The following is a 16,513-nucleotide window of genomic DNA, read 5'->3' as shown; positions in this document are numbered from 1 at the left end:
AATAGTTTTAACCTAAATAGTATATTTCAGAAAAATTAATACAGTCCCCCCCCCAAATTCTAGTTTTTTCTACATCACAAATATGGAGATATATTATCTGTATTGTAATCCCACAGAAATGTCAAGAGGGGTTTTCATGCAGAAAATTTCTAAACACCTATAATTTATGAGCCAAAGCACTTGTGTCTTCAATATCCAACAAAGAACTGTAACCAGGGCCAGTGGGATGGTTCATCAGGGAAAGGGTCTGGTGTTCTGGATTTGAGCTCCACAGCCCACAATGGTATAGTAAGGGAACTAGCTCCTGCATGCCTGCACACACACACATATGCCTGCACATACACATGCACACATGCCTGTACACACACATGCACATATGCCTGCACATACACATGCACGCATGCCTGCACACACACATGCACACATGCCTGTACACACATGCACACGTGCCTGTACATACACATGCACACATGCCTGCACACACACATGCACACATGCCTGTACACACATGCATGCGTGCCTGTACACACACATGCACACATGCCTGCACACACACATGCACGCATGCCTGTACATGCCTGCACACGCACATGCACACATGCCTGTACACACATGCACGCGTGCCTGTACACACATGCACACATGCCTGTACACACACATGCACATATGCCTGCACATACACATGCACGCATGCCTGTACACACACATGCACATATGCCTGCACATACACATGCACGCATGCCTGCACACGCACATGCACACATGCCTGTACACACATGCACACATGCCTGTACACACATGCACACATGCCTGTACACACATGCACGCGTGCCTGTACACACACATGCACACATGCCTGCACACACACATGCACACATGCCTGTACACACACATGCACACATGCCTGCACACACACATGCATGCATGCTGCCTGTACACACACATGCACACATGCCTGCACACACACATGCACACACATGCATTCTCAATTGAAACAATGGGATAAACAGGTAAGCAGTTAACTTGTAACCTAGTTTTCAGTGCATTCTTTCTAGTGTCTATTGAATTTCAGAATATGCTTTTATTTTGCTGGGGGAGGGCATGGTCCTGAGAATCAGGTTTGGGGAATATGCTCAGCACAGCCTCGAAGCAACAGGGTCTCAGGTGCTCAGTGCCAACACTAAAAGCTCCAGGAGAGAAAAGGGGAAATGGGAAAACAACGTGGAACTGTTTCCTCCTTCTATGCATAAAGATACACTAGGCAAAAAGATGCTTAAGGAGCTGGGAGTGCTAGAATATGCATTATCATTTGCAAGGCCCTGGGATATACGCATACCTAATACCCAAAATATGAGAAAATAAAACCAGGCATGGTGTGCTGGAGGATTGTGAGTTCGAGGCCAGCCTGAACAGTGAGGTTCTGTACCAGGAGAAAGATGGGGGAGGAGACAAGTGCTGAGTGACAATTGGAGTTTCTCTGGGACCTGAAGCCAGGCGTCTCTGGTTTCACCCTACCCTCTCTACCTCACAGACAGGGTCCACAGTGGGCAGGCAAGGGCAGAGGCTGTACCTGGGAGGCAGGGGTGAAGGCCATGTACTGCTGGCACTGTTCACAGTGGTGAAAGGTATTATAGGCTGCATACTGGGTTAGCATCATAGACATGGTTTCTCGTTGCCGGGGCTCCTCCACTTTGTATTCCTTTATTACTTCTGCATATAAAGGGAGAAGAAACGGTTATTGCCATGACTCACACGTGAAGCTTGGAAAGAAATGCTCATTTCTCATAAGGATGTTTCAAAGGACTATGTAATTTGAGCCCTAGCAAGCAAGTTTAAAAGTCAAGATGTGCCTGTTCATGTGTAAGAGTGAAAAACAGAATTATAATGCTCTTCTCAAAGGAGTGGACTGTCCCCCTGGCCCACCTCAATTCTTGGTGTGGAGTTCCCTTGACCTGCACAGACTGCTGCGCACTGACCTTGCTTGATGCCAGCCAGCTTCTCACTGTAGACCAGGCTCATCAGACGGTACTTGGGGTCGTGTACACTGACGTCGAAAGGCATTTTGCTGAAGGTCTCGATGTCAGGCCAGGGCTCTCCCTCTGACTGGCTCAGTTCGCTGTCATCGCTGTGATCTAAGGCAGGGCAGGGCAGGGCATAGGACAGGTGGGCCCACTTCCTTCCCGCCTCACCACCATCCTGAACAGGTATATCAACCTGTTTAAGTAGCTAACTGTATCACCTCCATGCTGAAGCAAAGTCCAGGGAGACATTGCTGAGCAAGGAGCTCTCTTATCGCAGAGTGGAAGGAACCGAAGCGACTCCCTCAGACTTCTCACTGAGAAGAGGGTTCCCTTCCTAGCCCTGAAGTAGCTTCTCCATGTCCAGTTCACAAGCTCCAGTGCCGTTAGGTGCAGTCTGCCAGTTCTCCTTAAAATCATACTTATATGGATGATCAAAATTCTCGGCACTAGCTGGGGGGGTTTGAAGGCATTGATGTCCTGGATAATTTGGTTATTGTTGTTTCTCAATAGTGGGGGCAGCCTCACACAACCCAGGCAAGCACTGAGCCATGGCCCCAGACTTTCTATAAAAACTGGAGACAAAGATGGCTAATCTTGGTTGTCAATTTGACCACATCTGAAATCAACTAAAATGCATGTAGCGGGGCAGGTCTGTAAAGGATCTTCTTGACTGGATCGTTTGAAGTCAGAGGACCCACTTTAAATCCGGGCCACACCAGTTGGCACTGTACATCCAATGACATGAAGAGGGAATCTTTTCCCTTTTGTCTGCCTGCTCTCACTCTCACTAGCAAGTTCTTCTATCCTACTGCTAAGGCATCACTACCTACATTTTTGGAATTCCAATGTAGTCCAAATACCAACAGTGATATCCAGCCTGGTGGACTGAATAACTGTCAAATTCTTAGCCTTTCTGTCGGGAGAGAGCCATTGTTGCGCTGGGCAGACCACAGCCTGTAACTCCATCAGTTCTGTACTTCTAGAGAACCCTGACTAATGCACATTCTCCTGAGGTTCAGCTTGTGCCAGAGCCCAGGCAAACCGTGATGGCAGCCGTCTTCTGCCTTAGCTGGGATTCCAGGCTGGATGGACGCTGGGCCTGAAGCAGCCTGAAGCCCCAGTGGGTGTGCTTCATTAGAACTACTGTGTGCTCCATCCTCCAGCACACACTCATTCCCTCCCGTTCCCCACAGGACCCCAAGAGCAGTGAAGACAAAATCTTTACCCAGGTGCCAGCCTTTGGGCACTTCAAGAGCTGGAATCCTTGTCATCCCCCTTAGTAATCACCCCGCTAGGCACAAACTTAACCCCTCCAAGTACCAGGTTCTTGTGGGTCTCAGAGATACTAGGGATGGGAGAGTCAAGGTGCCAAGACAGTGGTAGACACACAGTATATATACAGTAGATGATATTCATTATTAATGTGTAAGTTCAAAATATAGTTGAGGCTAGCTCACTAGGTCTAGGTGCTTTGTAGTCAGCTCAGAGACCTGAGTAGAGGATCTACGTGGCAGAAAGAGAAAATGGACACCCCAAAGCTCTCCTCTCACCTCAACACATGCTAGTGACCATGCACCCCTCTCCCACACACATATGCACAGTAATATGTAATAATTTTATAACATAGCATGAACTGCTTTGGGAAAAAGCCCAAGGTTAGAGTATAGCTATTACTCTTTTAATATAAGTGACATTTGATTTTTGCCCAGAGCTATACCTTGAGTTGCAGTTGGCATTTTATTTGCAGTCTAAGCATGCTGGATGGGAAGTGACAGAGAATGCCTTGGCAGACCAGGGTGCGATCACATGACTTCTGTAGCCACATCTTGAGTAAAATCAAAGGCTGTGATGCCAGGGAATGCAGGGCAGAGCTGGCAAAAACCGTAGGGTTTACCTGTCTAGGCAGTGAACCTACCTACCAAAACTGACACACAGCTTGCTGCACACTGGAGAGGCCCCAGAGCTGAGAGCCACAGTTCAGTTGGAATTACTTGCTGGGCACCTTGTCTTCAGCCTCATGACAGCTTTGCAGCTTAGATACCCTGGATACCCACGGGGTGAAGCAACCCCAGCTCTTGGGTCTCATGCCTTGGTCAGACTGTCAGGCCTCACCTGTGTTTATCTCTTCCTCATTGTACACGTCTACCTCCAGCAGCCGGATGAGCATTCGGAACAGGATCCTAAGGAACTGTAGATAGGAGCCGGTCTTCCCCACCTGATGCACATGTCATTGAGGAAGGAAAAAGAAAAGAGATTTCTTTCACACTTTTGCTCTTCAGCTAAGGTCTGAGAGGTCTTCTGCCACCCCTGCCAACCCCTAAGATGTCCCTTACAGCCAAGACAGGGTCCACCCTGCACTATCTGTACCTGGGGGGGTCCAGTGAGCAGCAGCCGCCTCGGGTGCAAGGTTCGGGCGCCTGAGATGGGGTCTGGCTGGTTGCTGTAGTCAGCGTGGTGCTGCCGGGCTGAGGTCCACTGGCGGTAATAAAGGGACTGCTCCTCGCTGCTCATGTCTTTGTGCAGGCCTGGTCGCAGGGAGCTCACCCAGGCCACATCAGCATGGGGCAGCAAGGACGAGGAGGATGGCAGCCTGCCGCCCTTCTGGGATCCCAGCAGGCTGTATGCGGCTTTGGATAAGATGATCACGGGGGGCAGGGCTGTGTGCAGGCCCCGGGGCTGCCTTGACCACGCAAGAGCCTGGGCACTCGAGGATGAGGATGAAGAAGGCTTGGAGGTGGTGCTACTGGCCATCGGAGGGTCCAAGGAGTCACACTCCTGCTTCAGGATCTCCCCGACCACAGCGGTGCTGGCAGAGACCCCTTCATCCAGCCGAATGCTGCTGGTGGGGGTCAGAAGCTGCTGCTGGGGTTTGCCAGCCGTGCTAGAAGAACTCACCCCATTCTCCATGATGGAACCTAGAAGAGGACAGTGGAACTCATCCTCTTCTCCTCCCTTATGTCAAGGTCACTACTGAGGATCTACACCTCAAAGCCAAAACAAAACACAAAAGCCCAAACCCACCCACCACCGCCAGCACCACCAGCACCACTACCAAAACCTTTGGAACCGCAGCCACAGTGATGGACTGTTCTTTCTCCCTCAGTCTCCCACTGCTCCCTCCTACTCCCTGCCCTGGGTTGTGGGTGGAGTTGGCCAATGGGAGACCATGGCTAGAAGTTGAGGCTATTTCCCCTTAACAGCCAGGTTAAGAGCACTGCCTGCTCTTCCAGAGGTCCTCAATTCAATTCCCAGCAACCACCTGTAATGGAATCTGATGCCCTCTTCTGATGTGTCTGAAGACAGTTACAGTGGACTCATATAAATAAAATATATCTTTTTTTTTTTAAAGTAAATGTCTCGGGCTAGAGAGATGGCTCAGCAGTTAAGAGCATATACTGCTCTTCAGAGACCCCAAGTTTAAGTCCAAGCAGCCATGTCAGGTGGCTGCTCACAAAGGCCTGTAACTCCCAAGGATCCAATGCCTACGGTCTCTGTGCCCTGCATCCTTGTGCACCCATCCCCCCTAAATGCACACACAAACACACACACACATACACACACACACACACACACACACACACACACGCACACATGCAGACACCTATTAAAAAGAATAAAATTATTTTTCTCAAACAGCAAGGCTCTTTGCCGCCCCTGTGACTGAGGACTTCCAGCTGTTGAGATCAGTGCCCTACTCCACATTGTTTGTATAAAACAGTGTTCTCTACTCCATTTCAAGGGAGACTGACTGCCTCAGCCTGCATGGGCTGAGAAACTGCACCATCTGTGGGCTACCCATCCGGCACTGAATGATCAATGACTTGTTCCTGGAAGCAGGAAGGGAGCCACCCTGTAAGTTTACTGAGTCTGCAGGGGACATGAGTGTATTTAAATCCTATAGAACTTATTGGACACACTAGACCAAGGAACGCTCCCTCTCCTGACCCCCTATAAAGTGACAAACACCTAACAAAGTGATGGCATGGTTGCAGGACCAAGTCATCTGTTGCCAAGGACCAAGGACGCCCTCGCTGCTCTTAGAGCTTAGGCTGAGCTCGCTGCTGTTGTCACAGCCTGCCTGTCTACCTGTTCCCTAACTGGACCTGGATTAACCTATCCTTTTCAGTTCCTGATCCATTTCCTACTTTGAACCCTGCTCAGCCTTTCATCTAGCAGTTGAAAGCTGCTGCTTCACTTGGTACCTGACAACAGTTCCCCTACCCCGCCCCCACCCCGGGTTTGCACGGGTTTGACTTGTTTTTCTCCGCCCACTTTTGAACCCTCCTGACCTCTGCTACAGCCTCTTTAACCTGCTTTCATTCTGACCCACTTATATACATCTGTAGATACATGCATGCATACATCTATTCATCCATCCATCCATCCATGATATGTTGTGTGATATGAGAGTTAATGTTAGTAATTAATATTGGAATAAAGAGCCTGTGTTCACCTCAGCCAGGCTTCCAATGAAGGTAGATTATAGGATAAATCGCAGTCACTGCAGCCACTAAACCCTGTGAGTTTGTTACCAAATTCTGACATTGTGGAAGGACACATGTGTGTCTATCGGCATAGTGTACACACGACGTCAGGCACTCGGCAGAGCCTGTCTCCCTCCCACTTTCAGCCTCAGCATCTTTGAGGAAGCCTGGGGGCTAGGGTCTGTAGGGTCTGAGTTTTTGGGGGTTGAACAGGGCTGTGTCATGAGACTTTTGTGGGTTTATCAGAGCAAGTCAGGACACTGTTGGTGAGTGAGGCAGACGGTGGAGGAAGGATGTGACTTTACAGTCACTGGGGTGGGGGGAGCTAGAGTGACACCTCAGATTCTATGAGCAGTTCTGTGCTTGCAGAAGATGGGCTCAGCTCCCAGCACCCACGTGACAACTCACAACTGTTAATAATTCCAGTTCCAGGGGACCTGATGCCCTCTTCTGACCTCCATGAACACCAGGCATTCAGGTGGTATAGCTACATACAGGTAGGCAAAATACTCACACATAAGATAATTTTTAAATCTTTTTAAAAAGAGATCCACTAGGAAGGGTGATAGCTTCCCACCAACTCTTTTTCCTGACCCCACCCACTGGTTTCCCTCCCCACCCACTCATTTCCCTCTCCCCACTTATCCACACACCCCCATTTCCCTTCCTGATCTCATATTCCCACAGTCCCAGAGATGATTTTCCCTCATTCTGTTACCTGTACTGTTCTCTTGGCTGTTTCTGAGCTGGTTTCAGGAAAACTAAGGGCCTGCAGTGGTGGGGTTGAGGAAGGACGGGATGGGGTAAACCTGTCACCTGCTGGGGGTGAGTAGCTGGGCATAGCCTAGAGAAGGGCCTTCAGGCCACTACAGATAGGAGGGCCCTCAGGCATGGATCATCTGACAGCTGCTGACAGACTCAAATGGAGACCAGTACTACCTGGGCTCGAGCATGTGCATGCTTGCACACACATGTCTGGCAATAACCTGATCCCCATGCTAATTCAGAGAGTGGGTGGGGTGCTTCACTTCCGTCTCTTCCTTGTACTTTGATATATCGTCTGATTTTTCTACATTAAACTTTATTACTTTCATAATAAAATAATTGGAGAGGAGGGTCTCATTTGCTGTATTACAATTTACAAAAAAGAAAATTTACACCAGGCTCTGCTGTCAAAACTAGTAGCCCCTGAAAAGCCTACAATATAGTAAGTAACACCTGACAATTAGTACTTAAGATAACTAGTCATCCATCCATCATCCATCCATCATCCATCCATCCATCCATCCATCCATCCATCCATCATCCATCCATCCATCCATCCATCATCCATCCATCATCCATCCATCATCCATCCATCCATCATCCATCCAAACATTAGTGCCAGACACTACGCAAACCTAATACAAACTTCGAGCTTCCATCCCTAGACTGAGAACAGGTATTCATACACATGTGAGCTCTGGAGTAACTGGAAGGAGATGGGGAGGCATCGGGAGCAGCTGTGAGGCAAGCTGATTATGGTTTTTGCCTGTCACTAAACTCATGGTTAAACTCAGAGAGAGCTGTACCCATTGAGCTCTGCTGCTTTGCAAGCACCCTCTGAGCAGCTGGAGTCTGGAGAGGAGGTCTCTGCCATTGCTTGGAGACTTGGGGAGTCAGTACCCAGCTCTACCTTGTGGAGAAAGAGCTCTGACCTGAGGTTCCTGTGACAGCGCTACTGTTGCTCTGTGGCCTTTCCAAATCGATGAGCAGCTCCTCAGAATCATTCTCACTGGCGGGGACCCTCTCAGCCTCCTTTGCACTGAGGTCCAGGGCAGCAGCAGGCCCCCGGATGACCTCTTTGGAGACATAGCAGCATGCCAGGCCCACCTCCTGCTCCAAGGCCGTTCGAGTTAAATAGCTTGAGTCGATTAATCGCAGGTCACAGTACTTTAAGGACCTGTATAGAATGAACCATATTGGTGGCATGTCTCTCCAACACAGAATACTTAAGCATTTCTGAAGGTCCTGAAGACCACAGGTTTCAGTACTGGCTAAGTCTGCTCTAAATCTCAGCTCTGTCACCTCTCACCTAGCCATATTTCCCTGTGCTTCACTTCCCCTGTGTCCCTGAAGTATAAAAGAGAGGACAGGGGCTAGAGATATAGTTCGGTGACAGAAGACATGTGCAGCATGTACGAGGGAGGCCCTGGGTTTCAGCTCCAGGGTCACTAAAGAGTAAAGTCCAGAGGATACGTATAAAAGGCTGGCTTGTCAGACTGATGCAAGGGAAGAGGCATGGTACAAGAAAACATCTAGTGTGGCTGACACACACAATAAACAGTTGATGCTTTTATTGCTATTGCCCTCCAGTCTATAGCCCTAGGTCCTCCAGAGAGTTTGGAGCATCAGATTAACAAAGACAAAGTGCTTTAAACTCTATCATTTAATCTACCTGTCTGTCTGTATGTCTATCTATCTATCTATCTGTCTGTCTGTCTGTCTGTCTGTCTGTCTGTCTGTCTATCTATCTATCTATCTATCTATCTATCTATCTATCTATCTATCTACCTACCTACCTACCTATCTATCTACCATCTGTCTATCTATCATATCCATCCATCTAGCATATCTATATCTGTCTGTCTATCTGTCTGTCTGTCTGTCTGTCTCCTGCTTTTCTTCTTTAGCCTGTCTGGCTGCTTGGCTCTGGGGTATAACCACTTTTCCTCTGTGGCTTGGCCCCATTCCCGAACTGGTGGTTCTGGTAATCTGAAAGAAAATGAGTGAGGCTCTATTTCTTTTTGTCCCTGCATGAGACAGTTACTGCCAGACAACTGAAACTCATTCATCAATCATTGGGCAGCTCAGCCGGACCCATGGAGCTGCACAGCCAGTGATTCAGATCTTACCTGGGGAAAGTTTCTCCAAGAGGGTCCTTGCCAGTCAATATCACTATGCAGGGCAGACCTTCCAAGTCTTGATATGTCCGAGGGATCCACTCGTCCTGGTCATTTCCTCTCCAGGTCTACAGAAGAGATACAGAAGAAATCACTAAAGCTCCCCATTCAAATTTGTATATTTTATAAAGGTTTGTGGATACAGGCTTCAGACACACCAAGCTACCTAATGATCCTTATTAAGTGTGTAAACCACTCATATTGGAATGCTTCTTCTTATTCTTGTGATAGGGTTTTGACGTTTGAGATGGGGTTTCATTTAGCATGGACGAGCCTCACATCTCCTATGTAGCTGAGGATGACTTTGAACCCCTTATCCTGTTGGCTCCATCTCCTAAATGCCAGCTTACAGGCACCGCATCCACCTCTGCATTTGCTACTTTCAAGGCACGGGCTGTGAGAGCACGGACTGCAGTTTTCACCTCAATAGCTGGAAAGGTATTGCTATTCCTCATGCGTTAGCTCCACAGGCTGGGAAACACCAGCGCCTCCTACTGGTGAAGTAAGACTGGCTACACTTGCTGGCTCAGACAAACTCTGGGGATTCTGTATTGAGAATGGCCAGTTTCAGTTGTTAGGGCCTTGAGAAAGACTTTTAAAAATCATCCAAAAAATTTAATAATGAAGCTAGCCTCAATTTTGGTGGTTAATTTTTCTATTTCTTCCTTTATTGACTGTCCTAGAGCTGCTGTAATCCTTGCTGTAAGTTACTCAAGAGACTGAGAGAGAAGCTTCCAAGTTCAAGGCCACCCTTAATGAGATGCGTATGAAAATAAAAGGCAAAGAGGACTAGAGGGTATAACTAAATGGTGGAACTTTCCTAGACACAAAACTGTAGGCTCAGTTCCCCACCTACCCTGACAAGTAAGGAGTGGCATGGGGTCACCAGAGTTTGTAATACTGACCAGGCTGGATCAGAAGCAAACCCAACTGCCCTTACTGAAGAGGGATGCCACCTGCCCCTGGTCTACCACGTACCTACAAAGCACCCATTCTTCACATATCACCATGAACACTTATCCACGCAGATCCTTTAATAACTTGGACATCAGTCTTGGAAACATGACTGTACAGTGCATGAGGAAAACCCACGTAAGAAAGACGTTCAAGGGTGAAGCATCTGTAATTGTTTGTTTCGGTTTTATCTGAGATGGGGTCTTGCATGCCCTAGGCTAGCTTTAAACTTGCTGTGAGGTTGAGGATAAACCTGGACATGTGATTCTCCTGCCTCTGCCTCCCAAGGGCTGAGAATACAGTTGTGTGTCACAACAACTGGTTTTATGAGGCGCTGGGGATCCAATAGAGGACTTCATGTGTGCCAGACACCAACAGCTAAGGTACAGCCTCAGCACCCAGATGGTTCCAGTTTAGAACAGAAAGACAATAGGCCGATTCAAGTACATAGGTTTCAAAGATTATTATTTACTACATGTACAGAGTGTAAGTAGGCTTTATGTCAACTTTCCAGCGTGGCTTAACTGGCACTTCTGATAATGCTTAGCAAAGAAGGACTAAGAAGCTGCTGTTCAGGGTGTATTGGCACCTTCAATCCTAGCACTCAAGCCGCAGAGACAAGTGGATCTGAGTTCAGTGGAGTGTTCCTGGGTATACCAAGCACACTCCAGGTCTGTTCCATGCCCAGGAGTAGCTCGCTGACACAAAGCAGGAGCTCCAAAGCCAGGGAATCTGATTCTTCTTCTGGCCTCTGTGGGCACCCATATCCACACCACACACACTGTCGGGCCCTGGCATGGCAGCATATGCCTGGAATGGTGTTGCTCATGGGGGGGAGGGGGAGGAGAGTGGGAGGAGGGGGGAGGGGAGGGAAGGGAGGTGGAGGAAGTTTCAAGGTCATGTTCAGCTACATAGTACATTAGGGCCAGCCTCAGCTACTTGAGACCCTGCCTCCAAACAACACCTTCTTCAGAAGGACATCAGTTCCATCCCTCTGCACTCATGGGGAACAATGAATTGCCTCACTCAAGCAGACAACCCCGGAACAGGAATAATTTTACTCAGTGATCTTCACACTGAGTTTATGCTCTTCCTGACAACAGGAATTCCCCTGAAAGTATTTTAGAGTCTGGAATCCACCACTAAATCATGATCTCACCAAGGGTAAAGAGGTCGGGATAGCAATAGGATAACGGTAAGATGTCTTACCACTTGGGGAGGTTTTCCACCGAGTGTGAAAGACACCTCACTTTTACTCCTGACAAAGCAGCCAGAGCCCCACTGGGCCCTGCTTTCCCACCAGCCTGCTCCTCGTGATGGATGGTAGTGACTTCCATGGATCTGCTCTGCTCTGGCCGCTGAATTATTTTTTCCAAGGCATTTAAGCCAGCACAAGACAGGACAGCTAATTAGTTCTGACTCCATACTGGGCTCACTACCCAGGCAACTGTACACAAGTTTCATATGCTTGTTGAGCAAAGTGACTGATTTATTTAAGGTTAAAAATTTAATCTTTCCACGGTTAAAATTTTAACATCTGTCATCTCTATCCAATTAACCGCAATGTATAATAGGATAAAGAGGGTTAAATATAAGAATGAGGCTATATAATGGGAGCCGTGTTGCATTTTACCCAAGACTGAAGATAAAAGGTGCCCCGTGCCTTCTGAGAGTGGCAAGGCATCCAGGAGCATAAAGGAACAGGTAACCCAGGTGGCACCTGTCAAGAGGTGGTCCTGCTTACGTGAGCATCCCAGTAGGAGTGTATATGTTCACCCTCACACAGCTAGTACAAGAGAGCAGAGACAGAGGGGGGAAAAGAGGGCTTGAGAATCTGGTACTCTCTTATGCAGCTGGTATCTAACAGTTACTCACATAAATGGAGGGGCTTTCACTGCCTTGGGAAATAATCACTAGGAAGCCCTTCACATAAGGCACACCCTGGGACAGCAGTCCTCAGCCAGGGCGCACACACAGCCCAGTGTCCCCTTCCCTAAGCACTGCCAATGACCCTGGCACTCAGAGGTGCGTGATGGACAGCTTCATTGTGTTTTCTAGACAGTGGCCCAAAGGGACAGGTTTTTATAACCTACTGAAATATAATCATCTTTTCTTTTCCTTTATTTTTCCAGGCAGGATTTCTCTGTGTAGCCCTGACTGTCCTCGAACTTGCTCTGCAGACCAGGCTGGCCTTGAACTCAGAGACATGCCTGCCTCTGTCTCTCAAGTGCTGGAATTAAAGGAGTGTGCTACGACCAGCATATACTGACCTTCTGAACAAATGACTCACGACTGTCAGGAGGTAGCTATGGAGAGTCAGGGCCAACCCCAGGACCACCCTGCAGTACTAGCAGAGCTCAGCAGCAGTTGTGGATTCTCCAGAGTGCTGCTATGCACATGACTATTGCTTCTAGTTCCTTAGGGTTTTCAGACTGCCTCAAGCCCTTGTCTCAGTGACTCACTGTCAGGAAGGCTGGGAGGCACTGTTATTCACCATATGAATTTTCTACAAAGTGGCCTTTGACCATAATTTTATTTTTCTTCATCACTAAAACTTTAATGGCACACATCTACTCACAAGGAAGTCCAGGTAGAAAGACCACCGGATTTCCTGTCACAACCAGTTTTTAGATGACAGAAGCTGCCTCAGTGGTGGCAAGGACGAGTGCTAAGAATCCTTTACCTACTGTGCAGCCTGCAGCTGACACATGGACTAGATGCACAGAAAAGAATTAGTGAGAAACACATGGCAGTGGGCTAGAGGCATCCCCACCCAGGTCAGGAACAACGGGACAAACTGGTCCTCTCAGTTCTTGCACGTGTGCTTAGAGAGCATGGAGACCGACTGCAACCGCATAGGAAACGGGATCTGATGGGATCTGTAGAAACTGGCGTCAACTAAGAAAATCCAGTGCGTCCTTTCATTTAGCTTAGCCTGGCCAGGGAGGTGAAAGTCACACATGACTCAGCTCAGTCAGCTGGGTGATGCATCTGCCCAAGAGTCTAGAAAACGAAACAAACGGTGTGCCTGCCCTTTGCTAACCTTTAGTCGGGTTACAAAGTGAGTTTCAACAGTGAGTTCGGAGGCGGGGCTCCCCAGGATGATCTCAAAGCGATACTGCAGACCCAGCTTGTCTCGCACTTCCTGCAGCCGCTCCTTGGCCAGCATCGCCAGCTGCACAGAAGGCACTCTGATGACGAGCATGTGTCCCTTCCCGCTTTTGTTTTTTCCTGGGGAGGTGATAAGGTCGTCCATAATGCTGAGCGTTTCTGGTGTGCTGTGGTCTCGGAGGGACGCCATAGTGGTGAGAGCCATCAAGGCCTCCGAGTACTGCTGGATGAGTAGATAGCAGCGCACGACCATGCTATGCAGCCGGGGGTACCTGCAGACAGAACGCAGGGAGTTAGCGCTCAGCAGGAACAGCAAGGCAGTAAAAGACAGATGGAAAACAGCAGGAAGGGGCTAATGTGCAGAATAACTTTGGATCCCACATTACTAGAAGTGGCTCCACCTGTAATGCATGTAATGTTGGGACAGGTAAAGGGAATTAGAGTTTGAGGGCTGGCCTAGTCATGCTACCTTCTCAAAGTACCCCGTGGCCAGCACTGGGACCAGGAAGCGGGAACTGCCAGACCACAGAAGCAAGCCGCAGGGCTGAGCAGCTCCGCCCCACTCCACGCCCCCCACAGCAATTCAGATGCTCATTAAATACTGAGCCAGGTTAATTGTGTCACATTCCCTCGTGCTGTTGCAGGAGGCATGCCAGTTCAGTTCTCTGATATCTGACTACAGTAAAGGAAACTGAGACACTGCTCTCATTATTCTTGGTGTATCAGACATAACAAGAAAAGAAGGAAAGAAAAGATAACTGTAGTCGGAGTGCTAGAACGAGCCTGTAACTCTAGCACACGTAAGCCAAGGCAGGAGGGTCGAGAAGCTACGCTCAGTCTGGGCTACATAATGTGCAGATTACAGTTTAATGGGATGCTACTAAAAAGAAAAAAAAAAACCAGCAAAAAAGCAAAGTAAAACAAAACAAACAAACAACAACAACCCACACATGAATTACTGCTAATTTGAGCTCTACGGGTAGCAGAAATATATCTTCCCATTAAAATGTGAGTTGGTAAGTAGAGCGGTGGTGGCACATGCCTTAAATTCCAGCAAGGCAGGTGAATCTCTGTGAGTTCAAGGCCTGCCTCGTCTACAGAGCGAGTTCCAGGACAGCCTGGGCTACACAGAGAAACCCTGTCTCAAAAAAACAAAACAAAACAAAACGAAACAAACAAACCCCAAAACAAAAACAAAAAAGTGAGTTGTTACAGGGGAAATTGGAGCTAGCTGGAGAAAGAGCACCCCCTAGTGGAGACCCTTTTATTACCAGGGACTGATTAAGGGAGCCGTGGAATCTGAGCATTACTGTTCTCCCCCGTCTAGGCTGCCAGGTGGCAGAGTCACACTGGTCATGATGCTGTTCAGGCAAGGTAGAAAAGAGATGTGTTATTTTGGTGCTCTTCATCTGGAAGGGAGACTTGATGGCCCAAGGGCACAGGCCACACTGGCTGCTGAGAAGACAGGCACTGGTGGGGCAGGGCTGTGCAGGGTTTGAGGTGCTGAGCCTGGCAGAGCACTGAGGAGTTTGGCCCCTTTCTTCTTGGCTACTAGTTGGTAGCGCAGGGTAGGCACGAGTGCTCTACTTTCTAATTCTCCTTAAAATTGAACAAATGTTCACAAGCTTGCCTAGAAAAGCCCAGGGTCAAATGCCAGTGAGGGCTAGCAGATGAGTACCATGGCTTTGAAGAGTTTAGAGGGACTGTACCAAAGGTGGCCAGTACTCTAGCCTCTCCACCTTTCACTGCGATGAATGAGTGTGAGGACTGAGTGTGGGGGCTGAGAGAAACTCAGCTACTTGTTCTCGGTCACTGACTGGAGACAGACAGTCTGGACTGTATTCAGGTCTCTGTCTGTCTTCTTGGACTGCAGGGTTTACTAGGCTGAGAAAAGCACAGAAAGTCACAGCTGGGCTAGTCCTGGGCTAGCGCTGTCAGCCACTCAATAAGTCATAGACATGGTTAGCTGGGGCAGAACACTGTGGGGGGAGAAAGCACAGGTGAGCTGTAGTTAAAGTTTACGCTTACTTTACTGGCAATGGTTTTGTTGTTTGTTTGTTTGTTTGTTTTAAAGATTTATTTATTTCTTGTATGTGGGTATACTGTCACTGTCTTCAGACACACAAGGAGATGGAATCAGATCCCATTACAGATGGCTGTAAGCCACCACGTGGTTGCTGGGAATTGAAAGGACCTCTGGAAGAGCAAGCAGTGCTTTTAACTGCTGAGCCATCTCTCCAGCCCAGGCAATGTTTTTTGTTTTTTAAGCCAAAAATATTAACTTTAAAGCACAAACATTTACAGTCCACACTTTGATAAAATGTTGAAATTTCCCCCATCTGTTTGCATTAAACTATGATTGTGGTTTTGTATGACATAGTCTTTAATGACAGTTGATGGGACCATCTTTTAAAACACAGGGGAAGGAACTGGGTAGGAAAGTAAAAAGGTGTCCCTGGGAGGGACAGACACAGGGGTGGTGTCTGTCACTGAAAGCTAACAGCTGTGAGTGCTGGCTCCACTCTGAGCCTGCTCCCTTCCCTGACACAGTGGTATCTTGCTGGTCTGGCCATATATACTTGTCTTTATTTTTATTTCTCTCTTTTTAAAACATTTCCAAGATGATGGGGCAGACTGGTGAAGCGCTGACTCTACCCAAGCAGGTTCAGTATTAAGAACCTAGAGCTACCAGGAGGTCTAATTTACCTCCTTGCCCATCTGGGACGGTCACATAGAGGGCGGGAAGGGATGTTACCCTCCTTTTGAGTCTATCAGTCAGGGTCTGAGAAAACAAACACAAGACATTCCTAGAACCGAGGAATAAAGGGAGGCTGACACGGTAGGGAGAATTATCCTTAAAATAAAACAAATAAGACTCTCAGCCTTGAAGGTCAGGACCACAGGGTGGGTCCCAAGGAGACATGTTCAAATGTTTTCATTCCTTAACCATGTTCCCTATGTAGCTACAGTATCTAAAGGGCAGCTTGCAGGGGCCTGTCTA

General features: G+C 48.2%; 1 protein-coding gene across 5 annotated transcripts in view; it reads right to left on the bottom strand.

The window, feature by feature from the left end:
• The window catches only part of Greb1l (growth regulation by estrogen in breast cancer-like), a 238,013-nt gene that overhangs the window by 16,367 nt on the left and 205,133 nt on the right, over positions 1 to 16,513 (bottom strand). For all 5 annotated transcript variants that reach the window (XM_006526068.4, XM_006526069.3, NM_001083628.1 and 2 more), the window contains 7 exons: positions 13,445 to 13,784; positions 9,400 to 9,515; positions 8,203 to 8,447; positions 4,389 to 4,936; positions 4,134 to 4,236; positions 1,977 to 2,132; positions 1,571 to 1,710 (listed from right to left, as the gene is read on the bottom strand). In XM_006526068.4, coding sequence (XP_006526131.1) covers positions 1,571 to 1,710; positions 1,977 to 2,132; positions 4,134 to 4,236; positions 4,389 to 4,936; positions 8,203 to 8,447; positions 9,400 to 9,515; positions 13,445 to 13,784 — 1,648 coding nt within the window. The remainder of the gene's footprint in view (positions 1 to 1,570; positions 1,711 to 1,976; positions 2,133 to 4,133; positions 4,237 to 4,388; positions 4,937 to 8,202; positions 8,448 to 9,399; positions 9,516 to 13,444; positions 13,785 to 16,513) is intronic.

The sequence above is a fragment of the Mus musculus genome, chromosome 18 (genome assembly GCF_000001635.26).
Source record: "Mus musculus strain C57BL/6J chromosome 18, GRCm38.p6 C57BL/6J".
NCBI lineage: Eukaryota > Metazoa > Chordata > Mammalia > Rodentia > Muridae > Mus > Mus musculus.
Note: the sequence above shows the minus strand (reverse complement) of the source record. Positions and strands in the feature narration are given on the sequence as shown.